This window comes from Labrus bergylta, chromosome 22, assembly GCF_963930695.1.
Source record: "Labrus bergylta chromosome 22, fLabBer1.1, whole genome shotgun sequence".
Lineage (NCBI taxonomy): Eukaryota > Metazoa > Chordata > Actinopteri > Labriformes > Labridae > Labrus > Labrus bergylta.
Window position 1 is genome coordinate 16494303 of NC_089216.1, and position 17843 is coordinate 16512145.

Below are 17843 nucleotides of genomic sequence, written 5' to 3' on the forward strand. Positions count from 1 at the left end.
TTGTCTTGACTCAGTCTCGATCCCTAAAATCTTGCTCTTATCTCTGTTTCTCTCTGTCTTGGTCTTATCTCGGTCTCGGAGCACTCTGGTCTCAGGTATGTCTTGGTCTTGGTTAGTGAGGTCTTGACTTCAGCACTACATGGCTGTGTTAAAGACTTGATTTTGATTCAATCTGCAAAAAGAAGTCTGTTTAATTTGAGGAAAGTGGGGGAAAAAGAGGCTCAAAGATGCAGAAACTGTACACTCTTACAGAAGAAAATGTGCAACAATGAAGATGGAGCTTGAAGTTAACTTTAACAGATCACAGTTTGGGAAAGTGAAAGTGTTTAAAGACTTCTGAGTTACGAGTGCCAGCAGACTCCGACAGTGACGAGGCAGAAAAACTCAGTCAGGTGCTGCGCTGATTCATGACGACCTCGGCTGACTTCTCACCGTCAGAGGAAAAATTCTGTTCAATGTGAGTAACTGCTAAATTGGCTCACTTCAAGAACACTGTAGAGTTTTAACTGCTGTCTCTCACTGGAGATTACAACAGACTGTTTCCAAAGAGTGCCAGATTACAGCGAGGTGGTCTGGCACTACTACCACCCGACGTCCCTGACGCCCAGCCTCCACCATCGGATTGTGTCGTCCCCACAACCACCGCTGTCCTCATTCATACACGGCCTACTCCGACCTCCACTTCAGCGGCAAAGAAATGTCTCCAGATATGAATTGGCACATTACAAATAATTATTGAAATCATGACTTTATGCCAAAAGATTGATTTCTAAGGTACAACGCCCTGTGAAAAGCAGGATCATTTAAATGAAGTTTTTCTACTGGTGTGGAGGAATATGCAGTATAGTTGGAGAGGCAGGTAGAAATCCAGAGCAGAGGAATGTGGCTCTCGTGAAGCGCTCCGTTGTTCTGCAGAGATGGAGGGATGGGACACGGGATACTCTCCTAGGGCGCCGAGCGGGAGGAAGAGAGGAGAGAAGATTTTTTAGAAAATGGGGTCTTGGAAGGCACCGTCGTGACCTCAGAGCAACAGAGCAGCATTATCAGGACAAACAATAATCCCTCTCTCTCTCTCTCTCTCTCTCTCTCTCTCACTTTCACTCTTTTCTTTCATCACGACACCTCTCACATTCACTCCTCTTATAAACACCTATCGGGTTCCACAGTGTGCAGAACAGCTCGACGGAAATCGGATGTTTCCCTTCCATTCCTGCAGGTTCACATCAGGTCATCGGGTGTATACCTGAATATTTTGTCCCGTAGTTTCAGGAGAAATTCAGTGAAGCAGGACTAAAAGCCCCCCATAGCTGTAAGGTGTGTGTTTGTGTTTTGGTCCTGTGTGTGTACAGAGTAGGGAGGGGCCGAGCGGTCTTGTGTTTGTTTGCTTCAGGCGAGTTTTACCGACTTCTGCTCTCCTTTCATGACCTCATTTCTGAATACAAAAGAAGGAGGGATTAGACGAGGGGTTAGTGAAAGGGCAAGTCAAGATGTTTGTTTTTTTAATATAAAGTTATGCACATTTTTATGTTTCTTTTTATGCACATTTCTTGTAGCCAATGAAACTCTGAACACATGGACATGCTGCTTCAATCATTAACTGGGGATGATTTCTTCATGCACAAGCTGAGGGGACTGAAGTACGAGTTATTTTCAGAGGTGCATTAAGTTGCTGTTGCTGTTTCACAGCTGACGCAAGTCCAGAAATATTTGCTTCCTGTTCGTCATGTTGACCTCTGATGGTCACATTTTTGGGCCCACTTTTCAAATCACAAAAAAAAATCTCATTCAGTCTTGCATGATATAAAAGAATATATTGCATGCAAACTAATAAAAGCAGCATTGTAACAAACCTTCTGTAATGTAAATCTTCTGAGAGATTGTGTCATGAGCTGTAAATAATGACCAAGAGCCCTGGCATCCTTTTCATTATTAAATCAAATGCCAGCTCACAGAGCTGTCACAGTGTATTAGTTTAAGCACCATACACAGACACTCCACCTGTGCTGTGCTGCACTTTGAAACCGTGACAGAGAGACCGAGCATTCAAAATGTCATGACATTTGGTTGAGATCAAAGCGTCGGTTTTGTGGGGACGTATCGAGTGAATAACAAGAGCTGGCAGCGGTGGTGGCGGCTGAAATGTAATGTGCGCCTTTATCTCCTCTCGTCGCTGTGGTGTTTATTTATCGCTCTTTACAGGGACCACTTGTCACTCAAATAGTGTGAGTGGGTGCTGTTGGTTGTCAGGCCCTCTGCTGACAACCAACAGCGTATCCAGTCATTGATTTGTTCAGTGCTTCTTCCCAGTGCTTCTATGGGTCCATGGTCGCCTAGGAAGCATTGAAATGTATATCTATGTTTTATCTGCGTAGTTATGATAACTTATTTTGATGTTTTCTATAACCTGAGCCAGTGGGAGCATGTAGATGTTAAACTGAAGAGGCCCCAGGATGGAGCCTTGGGGAACGCCACAAATAATTGTTCTCTGCCCAGATGTAAAATTTGTGTATGATAAGATGTATGATGTGTAGCAAAAAGTTATGTTGACTCCCAGGGTGATTTAGCTATATTGCTCCTAGACAAATATAATGATCTGTAAAAGTCCCTGTTGACCTGGGTGGTTAATCTTGTCCTTGGGTTAGCCGTGCTAGAGGTGTAAAACTATCAATGCCCCCGCCCCATGCCCTCCAAGCTTCCTTCAGATCTGAGTTAACAGGGTTTAGAAACCAAGGACAAAAAGCCTGGAGAAACACTCCATTTGAAGCTGTCATCACGACAGTGTGCAAGGACAACATACGACTTTGAACCCTGAATAAAATCATACGTCACTCTTCAGTTTAAGCATCAGCTTCACTTTTTGTACTTATAACAGGAAATTTATTTCTTTGTTCGAGTGTAATTGACAAACTGTGGCTCAACAACATTGTTAGGAATGACTCAGCACTCTATAAAACATCATCGAGGTGCCACACATACAGCAGAGTAGCAAACTGAGCATTGAGTTTGAGCATATTCAGGACATGATCTGCTTAAGCTGTAGATTTCATTTCTGTTGTGTCCTCTGTTGGAAGGTGGGGTCACAGGCATGTATCATACATGTGAAAATGTTCCAATCAGAGTTTAACGTTGGCACAGTTGGCTCCAAGAAAGAAATTGTAAGCCATCACTTTTTCTCTTGATAAATGCATGGTGAACCAAACTCCATTCCAATCTCACGTAGCTGTTTTTTTTTTTTTTTTTTTTGCAACTATGAGATGAGGGGATGGTCGGGGCATTAGAGGATAATTAGAAGAAAGCAGATGGAGGTCAAAAAAGGCTATGCAGCTCTTTGCAACCTCACCTGCCCTTTCACAACTCGACCGTCTTCATTTCTCTGATTTTTTTTAACTACCTCTGTTTCTAAAACTCAGTGGGAGTCTGAGCCGCAAACCTCAACCCAATTCCCGAAAAACATCCAATCATCTTCTTGAAGCCCGCCCCTCCTCTTCCCTGACTTATCGTTCGTACAGGACATTGAATATGATAATTCCCCCCCCCCCCCCCCCCTCACAGCCTTGGATTCTGACAAAGGAATGATTTGATTGCGGTGCTATCTTCTTTCCGGCCCCTCTCAAGCTTTTATCTTTTGGCTTCTGTGTTTCTAAGTCAACTTCCTATTTCTCCATGTCTCCGTCTTTTTATCTGTTTCACTTCGGGTCAGGTATGAGCTTTTGGCATGGCGTCTGAAACACGCTGACAGTTTGAGGCACTTGACTTTCTTTTTTCTCTTGGAGCTAATGTTTGGTCCCTTCTACACATCTCGGGTTGTTTCCCCTCTCTCTCCATCTGCTCTTGATTCTTTCCAGAGAAAAATCAAGCAGGGTGTTTAAGAAGAAACAGGGTGTCGACGTCCTGTTTTTTTCTGTTATGGTTCCATATCGAGATGACGCAGCAAAGTGCAGAGACCCCCGAGGAGTTGTACGTAATCAGGCCGCTGTTAAAGCAACACGGGATGCCTCTGGGAAGCAGAGATCAGCAGACACCAGATGGCTGTTTTGCAAGAAGAGAAAAAGAACGACTTTATCGCAGAAAGAATCCATCTACTTTATTCATCTAGTCCATAAATCCCACATTCTCTAAAAACAATCTGCCCGCAGAGTGAGATAATTCAGCTAGATTCCAGCCATGCTTTTGGTTGTCAAAACAAAATACAAGACAAAAAAGCGGCACTTGAGCAAACTTAATGGTATTTAAATGAAGAAGGTCGATATGGTTTCCCTAACGAAAGATCCCAGTAAGGATCAGAGTGGGGGCAATGGATGCCACACATGGTTTAAACAATTAGCCCAGAAGCTTCAATTAATTTAACCCTCAAATTATTTCTCAAAATATGAAGCGCAAACTAACTCCGGGTGAGCCGTGCCGGGTCAGCCATGCAATAAGCCGTCACACTCAACATCTCTCCCTCTAACCACCAGAAGACAGAAAGTGGAAAAAATGGACTCAAACCAAGAGAAGAGCAAGAATACAGAAAACAACACACTACATTTTATGACCTGGATCATCTTCAATCCCTGGTCCCATTTCGACCTTTACTGTAAATCCCTCTACCTCTGTGGTTTCGAAAGCCATGAAACAATCCACACTTTATCTTCAAAGAACTTTCACAGACACATCCATCTAAAGCATGACGGCAGCTCCCTGAACACGGCACTGCGGCTTCTTACTCAAGCACTGTTAGCTTCTATCTCTCAAACTGTGTGAGAGAAACTTCATGCTAACCACAGAAGGTTGTGATAAAGGTCAGCCAATGCAGACAAATTCTTTCAGTGTGTAGAGGCAGTTCTAAGGTTCAGTTTTGCACAGTTTGAATTCAGGTTGAAGGAATCATTTATTTTTTGCTGATGCTGTTTTTTGTACAGAAGCCCTTAGCGGACATTCATCAGGACATTTTACTGAACTCCCTTTTCTCCGAGATACACTGAGTGAATTTCTCGAGATTCTATGCTTGATCCAAAGGCAACTGGTTGAAGTTTCAAGTTTCAAGATCTTCAACCTAGTTGCCTTTGAATCAAGCTTCAAATTGACCATGACCTGGATGACTGAGAACCTACACAGACATTTCTCGAGGTCTTGCAAAAACGGCCAAATAAACTTATCACAGGAAAAAAACAGCGTTAGTATCCTGAGATAACGAGACAAAAAGACGGAGATCTTGAGAAAACAAAGAAAATGGCAGTCAAAAAACAGTTTCATGCATGTCCCGAGGGCTTCTGTTGCTTTGAATATGTATCTTGTGTCAACTTGTCAACAAGTTTATATGTGAAGTTTCTCTCAAAGCCTCATGTGGACAAGTGTTGACAATTAGCATGTGTGCTAAAACACTCAAACTATGCATCTGGTCCGTCTGATGTAAATGTGTGTACAGTGTGCGTGTCTGAGCTCCATGCTGTCTGCAGGCGGGCCTTATACTCAACACAAGTGCTCCACCTTGTGGATAAAATGTCAAACACAACCTCTTCTGTCTTCTCTGTAACTGGTGGCACTTCAATGCTAATTGGACTGAATTACTGTTAGCTTAGCAACACTCCCGGGACGTGTTGCTCCTGCTGCTGTAGCATTTTAAATAAACTATGATGTGAAGCTTCAGACAAACAGACATGCATCATTTATGTGTTTGAATCATTTTGTGGTTGGAGTGTTGAGCTTAATGACTGAGTGTTGCTGATTTCCCTTCAGCATGATGAACTCTGAGTGATCAGGTGAAACATTTTTCTCGCCTTAATGTCTCGGGGCGCTCAGCTGTGAAATGTACTTTAAGTGTTTCCTTGTTTCTTTGATATCCTCTGCGCATCTTTTTTTTATTCCATATGTATTAAAGGGTTTATCTCCATTAGAATGAATACACTAGTACTAAATTATACCTCTTTTCTTTCCTGCTGTGTCTCCTGACAACTTTATTGTAATGCAGTAATGAATAGCGTGATCAATTCCAATTAAGAGACCATATTAACAACAATTGTGACGAAGTGGTAACCAGTTTGTGTTTCCTGCTCACCAGGCTGGAGAGAAGCACTACCACCCAACGTGCGCCCGCTGTGCCCGCTGTGAGCAGATGTTTGCAGAGGGAGAGGAAATGTACTTGCAAGGTAAGGGCTGATTTTGGGGTCCTCCGAGCAGATTGGATCGCTCTTCACACACCTCACACCGCAGCAAAACCTGAAAAGATAAAGTTAAGAATCATAGAAACAAATTGTGACTTTGCTTACTTTTGTCAGAAGAAGGGGAAATCGGACCCAGAATCTGCCTGATTCTTGGTGTGTTGACCCCTCTAAAGTGTACCTGCAGATTTAAAGCAAAGAACTGCAGCTGTGTCTGCCTGACCATGACAGATGAGTTCCTCAAACACATCACTTTCTATTGTAAGAAGCAAAAGAGAAACATAATATATATTGCTCCCTTCTTCTCTCTTCTAACTCTTTCATCCCCCTGTTATTACCCTCTCAAGCCCTGCCTTCATGCCTCCTGCGCCACAAACCCTGATGCATTGTGGATCCTTTTATTCCTAATGAACTGGGTGTGCAGCTTTGGTGAATGAATCATGAACACTTGTGCCTGAGTCACTCTGCCACACTCGGGAGAGATATTATTTACTGCTGCTGCAGCACCGAGCAACAGCTGGCGCTTTGATGCAGCGTTTGTTGGCGTTCTAATTGAACGGCTTCTCGTCACTGGATTGAGTGATTAGTGTTGTGAAACCATAGGCATCATTTAGAGGGAAGTTCTGTTAGCGTATCTTCTGCAGATGTCAGCAGTTTAATGCAAATCTGTAATGAACATTTGTTTTCAAATCAGTGTGTTGTTTAAATCCATCTCTCTGCACAACGTCTGATAAAAGAAAATACGAGCTAACGCAGCAGGCTGGAGCAGCAGAGTGTAAACGCATCATTTATAGGCTAAAGCTGCTTTCACACACCCACTCCTGAAAATGTCTTAGGACAGCCTGCGTTTACCTCATGATTGACCCCATTGGATTGACTTCAATGAAATATTCCAGTTTGGATTGGTTAGCTCACCAGTGTGACTCTCAGCAGAACTGAAAACTGCTAGTAAACAAACAATTTAAGACCTCTCCTGTTTTTTTTTTTTTTGTCTCCGTGTCTTCAGGATCTTCTATCTGGCATCCTCCATGCAGACAAGCAGCCAAACAGGAGGAGAAGAGCAAGGTGGGTGGGGCCGACCTTCGAGTGAAAATCTGTTTAAAAACAGAGAGAAGATGTTTGAGCTTATTGTGTCACATATCTTACAGTGAGAGCACAAATAGATTTAAATCAGACCCTAGAGTGATGGGGTATCATTTGGGAAAAACTCATGTATTATAGGTTTCTTAATCAACCGGGCAAAGATGAAGGCAGGTTTTAATGGACACTTTTTAAATAGCAAGCTTTAACAATGCATCATCAGCCCTGCAGCTTTACATCCAGTATCCACCCGACCTCAGTCTCCCTCCTCATTCCTCATCATAACCCGTCTCCTCCCCAGAAGCAGGTCCGGATACAGCTCAATGACGTCCCTGAGCAGCAGGTTGGTGCTCCTGAACGTCCCCTGCAACCCCCCCTGCAAACCTCCTGACAACCATCTGCTGCATGGGGTTGATCATAGCCGCTCACACCATACTACTATTAACGCTTTAGATGTAGCAGCAGCAGCAGTAGAGAGAGTTTGGATTGGTCAGTGACTGATGACGTGGATCATCAGTTGGTGCATGTGAAGGACGCTTTGACGTACAACTTAAGACGAATGATGTGTTTTAAAAATCCGCAGCTGTAGAGAATAACAATCACACAACTTGAGAAACAGAGAGGACATGGCTGAGTGTCGTTTCAGATGATAAATGTCAAACTTTAAACACATGTTCAGACCAAATTTGGCGTCACTTTTTACAGTGTCATTAAATCCAATCCTCCTTTTTGGAAGGGAGAATAAATCCTCCACAAAAATGATCCTGCAGTCAAACGTTTGGTCTGAACGTAACTTTATAAGAAGAGTTGACATCGACACCTTACGTCTCTGAAGGGGTAATATGTCTCTTCTCTGTGTTCAACTTGTGCGCTTTACTGTAACAATGACTGTGATTGGTCCTGATGACGGCCGTCCAGCAGCTTCACTAATGCACCATCGTGCGTCTGTTTGATACTTGCTGTTAAGATTAGAGCTGTCAGCATTATGTAGTTAATCGCGCTGAAATAAGGTCCAAAATTATTGCATTCTTTTTTTTAATGGCGATAAATCTCATGTTATTTTGTCCCTTTAGGCTCACCGTAGGTAGTCGTCCTCAGTGTCTCCCTGTAGTCTCAGTGATGTAAAAGAAGGACCCTGCTTTGAATGTCTCATTTCACTTTAACAAACTCTCAGAATTTAACATTTATACAGCCTGGAAAAGCCCCAGTAGTCACAGATGGGTGACATCACTTAGACTCTGTCCATGTTTATAAACAGTCTATGGTTAAAACTTGTTGAGGAAATGATTCATAGAAAGTTACATTTGGTAGCATAAAGAATGAGGAAGAATTGTCTTTACATTAAGAATGAGCTTCTATATATCTGAACGCTCTCTCTGTTATCATCCTTCATAGTTACTTACTCATGTGTGACTGTGTTGTGTGTGTTTCAGGTGACCAGGACTTCATCCGAGAGCATCACTTCAGTCCCAGCCTCCAGCGCCTCGGGCTCCCCCAGCAGAGTCATCTATGTAAGCCTGCACCACCTCTACACACCACCAGGGGGCAGCATTGGCAGTAGTTTCTTCCTCCCCTTGTAATGGATTCATTGTTCTACTCTTCCCTATGCCTTCAGGCCAAGCTTGGAGAGGAGATGCTGGACTACAAGGACCTGGCAGCTCTTCCAAAGACTAAGGCCATCTACAACATTGACAGACCTGACATGCTGTCCTACTCTCCGTACGTCAGCTACCCGTCTGAGGAGAGGCACTACGGAGAGGTACCTGCTCTTTGTCTTCCACTTATTCTCTCTAAACTCAACTATCACATCGTTATATAAAGTAACTACAAACATATACTGACTTAACCTGTCAGAGTCAGTTCAAATTAACTCGAGTTAGTTAGTACGGTTTGTTTGAGCTGGTTGGAAAGCTGTCAATCAAACCCTGGTGTTGACCAAACAAACAGGAGACTGTTTGAAAAAGTGGGTCTCTGTCCGTTTTTTCCCTGGACTCTGGTGTGGTTCATTTGTCGTAACAAAATGTGAGTTAGCGACCAAAGGCAGACCTGACGGATCTTTAGAAACTGTTTGGGTGGATGAGCAGGTCCTGGATCAGGAGGATTAACGTGCTCCTGAACGTGAATGTAAACACGGCTCTGACAACAACACAGCCAGTGGGACTCAAGCTTCTCACTCATTGTAGACAGTCATGACTCAGAGAGACATTTACACAGGATAGACTGAATCCCCATCCTTCCTTTAACTGTCTTGATAAACTCCATAAAACCTTTTTCACATGGACAGGACAAACGGTATATGAAAAAAGTTTGTTACAATGAATGAAATCTTTTTGTCTGAACATCAAAAAACGTTGTGCAGCATTATCACAGAGAGGATACTTTAAAAGTAGCAGCTGGTTTGGTCATCAAGGTGTTTTTTTTAATCTGCTGGAAGATGTGAAAGCATCAGTCATTAAGATGTGATCTATGAACAGATGATTTGAGTTGAATATAAGGTTTCATTGTTTTTCTCACACAAATGAAACCTCAGACTGAGTAGACGTCCTGTTGGAGTCTTCCTTTTTTTTTTCCCACCATACTCACCCTCCATCACTGTCCCTCACCCTGACGGTGAAATCAATCACAGTCATTCCTCATCACCATGTTTGCTCCATTCCTCTGCGGTTCAGTCATTGCCTCATCTCTCTCTTTTGAGTGTGTGAGTTTACTTTGGATCCACTTCATTCAGCTCATCCATTCATCAGGAACGTCCTCACAGCGGACGTCATCATGACTCACAGACGTTTCAGGATCACCCTGATGGTTGGATGGTTGACTCATATAAGCTCTCATATGAGTTCATCCTAATCATAAGCTTTCTCCCCCTCTTCGTTTGCAGTCCCCCCAGCTGATTTCTCCTACTCCCACTGAGGTAATAATGTGAAGCATGGTGTGTCACTGTGGATTTCAAACACCCTCCATCTGTGCTTTTCTGTGTGTGTGTGTGTGTTAGCACAGAGGAGTTTTATTGATGTCCTTACAAAGACTTGTTTAAAAGTGTTGCGTGTTTGACACTTCTTGCTCAAGATCGGCAACAACCTCCACATAGGTCACTAGCTCAGTTATTCTCAAACATTTAGTTCCTCTTTTGGAATATTAATTCAGCCAAGTATCTCCTGACTAGTGCAATGATATAATCACAATTAAATGGAAACGACACTTAGAAACATTTCAGATGTTGGCTTCATGCAACTGTTGGTAAAAATTTCCCAGCAAAAAATGCACGAGAAAAATTCTGCAAATTCAGGAGCAATGCAGATTCGAAAATACAAAGTAAAAAACCTAAACAACAATTCAAACAAAAAGCTGCAATGAATATAAATATATATATCTGTACACAGCCCTGCCGTTGGAAAACAAACTTAAACATTTCTTTGGCTCATGTGTTTTAAAGGGGACATATTATGAAAAATCCACCTTTACAGTGTTTTTGAACATATATTTGGGTAACCTGAGTGTCTGCTGACCCACAAAATGTGAAATAAACCCATCCAGTCCTTTTGTTTGTGGTCTGCATAAGTCTTACAACACAGAGAAAAATGCTCCATTATTCACTCTCCTTGTGACATCAAAGTGGGAATCTGGTAAAAAAAATCCCCTTACCTCCTCTGGTATCTCCACCCATGGACTCCACCTCCAGCCTAGAGCAAAACTTTTGTGCAGGTCCGCCATTTTATTCTCTCTACAGAGGATTGACGTCTACCTGGAAAACTCAGGGGGGGGGGGGCTCATTATATTTAAAGAGACACACACACGAAAACGGAGCGTTCTGAGAGAGCTGGTTTATACAGGGTCACAAACCTCCTCTGGTGCTTGATTCATGTTATATTTTGACCAAAGCACAGCACAGATGTTTCATTTAGACCACAGGGGACTGTTTGAAAAGGTGGAGAAGGGGTTTAATATGTCCTCTTTAGTGTATTTCCCTGCATCCGTGTTATCTAACATCACCTATAATGTTTGTGAGATTATTCGTTTTTGCAACAAGATTGATCAGAAAATCAGAGAAGACGTTATGCCCGCGTCTGTCTGTTACTATGCCGATGATGATGGAGTGCATTAAAACTTTTTTGTGCTATGTGTGTCCAGGGTGACGGTGAGAAGTCGCCCCGTCAGCGGAGGCCCTCCAGCCCCAGCTCCAATAGCTCCATGGGTGGTTACGGACGTTACACCCCGTCACGTTCGCCCCAGAACTACAGCCGACCAGGTATCACGCCTCAATCACACGTGTATCAAAAAGCCCACTTACAAATATTTACACCCATTGTCTTACCTCTTTCATGTGTCCCTCTTAAAGAAAACCTGGTTGCTTGCGTAGAGTATTTAGCTGGAAATACGTCACTATTGATTTAAAACTTCTTGTTTGTCGTCTGGTGTCCATACTCAACATACTGTAGGACTATCTGAAATACTTCACGGCTGTAGCTCCTAAAATAGGGGAAAGCAGGGTTCTTTTTCAAACTGAAATATGACTCCATCTCAGGATTCTTGCCATGAAGTGGATTATATCATGAATGTTTCCATTTCACTATTTTTACAGGGTAATTGGGTTTCTTTGAATCTTTCTTAAACCAATTTATCATGAAAACATTATCCTACATTTCCAGTTGATTATTTGCATTTAAACCCTTTTGAAACAAACTGCAGATTTGCACCCCTTGATATTCCCTGGAAACAAAATCCTTAAACCTTAAAGAAACTACGTGTCTTCAGAATTTGATCCTCGACTTAACATGTTTCCTGTGATCTGATTGGACATTCAGGCCCAGATGTCTACCTCAGTGGTAGATACAGCAGCCAGGCCCGTGACACCAGTTCTCTCCCTTTGACTCCAAATCTCTTGGGTGCTATTAAGTACCCCTCCACCTGGGCTAGGGACTCATCATCTGTCCCTCTGTACTATTCTGGTGGGGCTGAAGGATGCGGTGGTGGTGGTAGTGGCAAGTACTCACCTCTACCACCAGGTGGCAGTGCAGGCTTGTCTTATCACCTAAACCCCACCACCCTGGCCATGCTGCAGCAGCACAACTACATCCCCTACTTCAGAGGTATCAGAGCACGCCGAGATCAACAGCTGGTCAAATACAGAGAACAGACGACTTGCTGGGATCATTGCTGTTAGCAACAGCTACAAGAATTACCAAAAAAGCTGTCCCAAAAGTGGGGTGTCCCAGGTAGAACAGGAACAAGTTAACCCTTGATTTGAAGATTAAAATAAGAAAATTGTTATTTAAATGTTTCCTGAACAGCAGCAAGTTGCCGGATCTGTATTTGACTGAGGTTTTTGGTCCAAATGAATGGAGTGCTGTGATACAATTGACTTGACTTGCCTTGGCATGGGGTGTGTTTTAGCACCAAATTAATTCTGTGCTGGAAACTCACACTTTGAGTTTCACAGTCTCCAGCTTCATCATGGAACAATAAGTCCAATAGGAAACGTATATGTCTGACTTGGTGTGCACTGCGTTGGGGTCTGTTGTCACTGTTTGTCCCCTCATTAAGATTTTTTTTAATTCTTGAACCAAAGCCATGAAACTACTAATGCTATCAACGATACCACACCTCCTTGAAATCAACATCACAAACCAGTATTGTACACGTTCCCAAAGAATGCTATGACCCCTTTCAGAAAGGCTTATCCAACTCCCTCCCTTTGCTTCATCCTATCCCCGTCCCTTCAACTCCCTTCCTTAGGCTTCAAACAGGACCCCTTACCTGACCCCAAATCTAGGACCTCCCTGCATCTCAGTTTACCTCCTCCTAACGGTAAACACCAGTGGCCTTTCTCTTCTCTGTGTTTCCCCTCCCCCTGGTGGAATGGTTAGCAGGTTTTGTGATGTTGTTGTCCGGTATCGTGGTGTTGTTTCATGGGGTGCATCAAGGTACGATCTTAGGCCCACTCAGAGTTCCCCATTCTGCTTGCCCTGTTCACTTGTGTCTGTGGACGTCGTGGTTGTTGTGGTGCATGGTTTAACTTGATTTAGACCTGAGTGTGACCTCAATATATTCAACGTGATCTTTCAGAGGAAGTTTAATTGTGATTTAATTTATGTGCTTGTATTTTCGGATTGTGGTCTCATCGTTTGCCTGCTTTTTTTTATCGAATCTAACCCCAGTGTTTTTTTCCTGAATGATCCTCTGTTTATTGTAATGTGTCAGACTTGATCCCTTTAGTGTTAACTTACTTCTCACCTTGATATCAACCTGGAGAACAGGCTTTGTGTTTTAATGACTGACAAGGAAGGCACATCTAGTAAGAACAAATTACTACATCATCAGCAAATGTGTTCACTGGAAAAAGAAGAACTCCTAGGCCTTGAGATAAACCTAATTGTTGACCTCCAATCTAAATCAATCATATACAGGGATACTATACAGGCTTTAGTTCGTACTGTACAAGATAATATGCAAGTATGGTCCTTCAGAGCAGGAACCACGAGGCAATCACAAAATCAGGCTGGTTGTATAAAGGGAATCTTTGCCCCTAAAGCAAAGGTAGTTTTGTTTTCTAGAGCAGTGGTTCTTAACTGGTCGAGCCTCAGGACCCACCAACAATTACCCACCAATGAACAATTATGAGTCAAATTTCTGGTATTTTTCAACTAATCAAATTTATTCAATGAAGAATTGTGTAGTTTGAACCTCAGACGGTAGAGAACATATGACAGAAGAAGGAAACGCAACATGACTTTATAGAGTTTTTTACAGAATTTTCTTTGCCAGACACACATTGCGCAACCCACAGAAAGCTGCCCGCGACCCACTTTTGGGTCCCGAGCCATCAGTTGAGAACCACCGCTCAAGAGAACTTTTGCAGCAGTAGGACCACATTTTTACTGACGTGCCTTCTATGATTACGTCTGGTTAAAAGGAGGAGAAAAAACAGCAGGGGATTCTACGTTAACACAGAAAATCACGAACACGCGGTCCTGGGTTTTTCGGGCGGTTTTTCCATGACAGGGTGGAGTGGCTGAGAGTGGAGCTCTCCTCACTGGAGGAGATGAAAGGAAGGACTGGGAACTGAGGAATGAAGTAGCCTGAGTGACGAGCTGTAATTTGGGGTCTGTTTGCCAGTTGCAGTGGCATGTAACGGAGTGCACTGCTGGTCCTTGTCAAGCCCTATCTGCTCCTAACATGCCATGAAAGAGGGTTATTTGTTTTCATGCAACAGGCTCGTTCTTTAATGAGCTATTGGGTTTCTGCAGAGAAGTTACTGGAGCAATAAGACTTAAGCAATAGTGAATAAGGCATTTCTATCTCTCTCAAGACCTGCTAAATGATACCAAAACCACATTTTATATCTTGTTATTGTGTCATTGCTTTTTTATTAAGAAATGGCATCCACCTTTAGTATGATGTGTTATCTGTGCAAATGAATTATAATGCATCCCCTCCCTAAAGTCTCCAGTCTGCCAACACCTCCTCTGTTAGCTCCAGATGTTTGTAAGGAGGGTTTGGCCTACATTTAGAGCTGCACTAACAGTACTCTGATATGTGTGTGTTTATGGGCATGTGTGTGTGATTGTGTGTGATTGTGTGTATGTGTTGGAGATCCCTCAGACCAGCACTAACAGAACTGCTGTGTATGTCAGTGATCTCATCCACTTGCATCCAGATCGCTGCCGATGGTTCCCCTCAGTCTGAGGAGGAGAGATGTGTGTTCAATCAGCGAACGCTCACTCTCTCATGCACACTCTAAATCCCTCGCTGTTTCTTCCTCAAAGCTCTGGATGTAGAGTGTTTATTACTTTTGGCTTTATTGGTGTCAGTGACTCCATCACCCAGCCTGCCTGTGATGTAATACAATAGGGTGCGTTGGGATTGGAGATACACACTCATATGTAGGCAGTCAGCAAACTGGGATTTAGGGCCACACTCAACAAAACTCTCCAGAAGCGATACATTGGGTAACAAGTCACTTTGTTTGTCATTGTTCTTAGCTTTGAACCAGAACAATAAAATCAATTTTGTGATTCAGAAAGTAAACTGTTAAGTGATGAGAACAAATGTTTGGATCATCCATAAGCTGAGGCCTTCTCCAGTTCATTTTGGATAGAAGCGAAGTCCAGCCTACAGAGATCACCAATCCTCCATATGGCAGATGCACAAAAACAGACAAACAGTGAACCTCGCCCATGAAAATATAATTCATAAATTCTGATTGAACCGAGGAACTTCTTACAGCAAGGCTGACGTTAACCAATGCACAACCTCTCCACCAAATCTCCAACAGCTGCAAGTGGTTTGCCTGTGATAGGAGAGAAAGAGGGAAAACTTTGACTGGCATATGGCTGAACCACTTCAAAAATGTGGATTTGTGTTTCTATTTTAGATAAAGGTGGCAGTTATCCCAATTGGAATGGATAGGGTCTGCCATTGGGTTACATTCACGATTGAGAATTATGATATAAATCAACGTCGACCTCTGAAATTTTTTGTTGTGAACAAGAGCTTGACCATCTTGCAAAGGTATCAAATATTGCCACGTCTTTATTCCAACCCCATTCCCACTCTTTTATATAATCATGGGATTTGGTTAAATTATTAAAATTTGAGAAAACATTGGTCTAGGTGGATTTTTCTTTGAAGGACAGGACTGTCAAGATCAATGGCAATGAGTGGTGCCATATGACGTCAGCAGGAGACCAAAGAGCAAACCTAGCACACTCCTAGTGATCCCATCATCAACCTCAAGTCAATGTTTCAGTATCCCAAGGAAAATCTGGAGGATGTACTGGGAAACACCTAAAAACCATTTATGATACTCCAAGAGGGACGGTATTGTTCTCATCACTTAACAGGAGAGTAAGATTCTCCACCAAAGATTCGGTCCACCAGTTAAAGGTATTGTTCCAATCACTGTGCAGTGAATGTAAACACCGTAAACAGCTGGGTTATGAAGTCATCTGGGTCATTAGAATAATCACTGCTCCTTTTTTTGCGCTATAGCAACATGACTAACATAACCCTGCCTTTTTTGCCTTTTCCCCCCAACACCCTTTGTTTTCCCCCCCAAAACCCTTTCCCTCCCGCTGCCCACCGACTCCTCCTCTCAAATGAAGGTAGTGAAAGTGGTCGGAGTACCCCCAGCTTATCCACCTATTCTGATGGCAAATCCCCTTCCTCTACTTCTACATACATGGCTGCTCCCCGGCACTTCCACATACCAGGTAGGCAACACCCGCACCGCTTGGCCTGCAACTTAGCTCGTCTCTTTACCTTTGGGTTTACACACTGTGAAGAGCAGGAGGCCATTAGTTACATGGAGGAGAACTTAGTAGCACACTATGAGAGCTTAATCAAAATGCAAAATATAAACCAGCTTTCCAATCGTAATTGGGGCCATTATAAGAAATATTTTAGGACATACGTGTTGCATAGTTTTAGACTAATTTTGAGGTCCTTTTGCCAGCAGGTTCCATATAAACCAAGCTGGAAATCTTTGGTGTTCTGATTGTCTTTGGTAAAAGACTATTTTTTGATGATCAGGTCGAATAAATGAACTAGTTTGAGGCAACAAAGGGCTCTACTTTCCACTGTATTTAACTCCTTTCTTTCCAGGTACTAGGAAGGATCTAGTGAAGCTCTTTTGTGCAAACTTTTTTTTTCTCATTTTAATGCATTTTTTGCTCTTGTCGGTGTTCCAATTTAAGACTCCAAAAACCAGAAATTTCTACACAGCACCTTAATCCCCGTCCATCACCCATTGGGACGCCCAACAGAAGTTCTTTTGATGTAAACGGTTCTCACAAGAAGCCCGATGTATTCACCTCATATTTTATAGGGCTAGGGATTCATCTTTGTATTTTCTGTATTTATTTATTGAGGACTGTTCTGTTGGCACTGTCCCTGCTGTGTGCTAATTGTTGTCATCACTTTCACCAGAGTTGACGTTAAACAGCCTCCCCTTCAATACTCTCTGTCTCTATCCAACATGCTGTTTCCATTGATGATTACACTGTCTGTCATACAGAGGAAAGAAAAAAAACCCTCCCAAGTTGGAACCAATTAAGTGGAAAAAATAAAGAAAGCGATTATCCACTTAATGGCTTTCAGTTGTTTTCAGAGTCGTTGTCCTTATTGCTTTCAAATGGATGTTGTTTCAGACGCTGGCAGGCTCTGAAACAAGCCGCGGGAAGAACCCAGATGTGTTGTTTGGTTGTGAGTCATGTTTCTGCCGTGGTTTCATGTGCGACAAGAATCTCTGTCAGAGGCCTGTCTGAGTCCGCTGACATTAAGACGGATGAAATAAGCCAAAGGGTCAAACATACTGTCCCCATTATTCCAGAGACACTTAGGGCGCGGTCACACTGGCCATCTGTACCATACCATTTTCTGCAGTACACCAGGACCGGCTAAGCTGGTTTCCGGTCTTTGAATGAAGAAGTAGAAACAACAGCCCAGCTCAGGACAAATGCGCCTCAGTGTAGCGTCCACTTACAGTCTGAATGATTTGGAGAATCAACAAAGATAACTGGTGGTCTCTTTGTGTGGTTTGGTCTGATTGTAATTCTTTCCCCTGTTACGATGGACGTTGCTGTCGGTCCCTTTGATTTTTGACCTGCCGCTTTGTATTGTGGGAAA

The 17843-nt window shown here is 42.9% G+C and overlaps 1 protein-coding gene across 10 annotated transcripts in view; it reads left to right on the forward strand.

The window, feature by feature from the left end:
• Nucleotides 1-17843, forward strand: part of ablim2 (actin binding LIM protein family, member 2) — an 81870-nt gene that overhangs the window by 50629 nt on the left and 13398 nt on the right. For 3 of the 10 annotated variants that reach the window (XM_065950416.1, XM_065950415.1, XM_065950421.1), the window contains exons 7-15: nt 6041-6128; nt 7147-7205; nt 7522-7563; nt 8654-8731; nt 8836-8979; nt 10099-10131; nt 11349-11466; nt 12023-12307; nt 16322-16429. In XM_065950416.1, coding sequence (XP_065806488.1) covers nt 6041-6128; nt 7147-7205; nt 7522-7563; nt 8654-8731; nt 8836-8979; nt 10099-10131; nt 11349-11466; nt 12023-12307; nt 16322-16429 — 955 coding nt within the window. Of the gene's footprint in view, nt 1-6040; nt 6129-7146; nt 7206-7521; nt 7564-8653; nt 8732-8835; nt 8980-10098; nt 10132-11348; nt 11467-12022; nt 12308-12953; nt 13026-16321; nt 16430-17843 lie in introns of all 10 variants that reach the window. The other 7 variants (XM_065950424.1, XM_065950417.1, XM_065950418.1 and 4 more) reach the window with 7 other exon arrangements.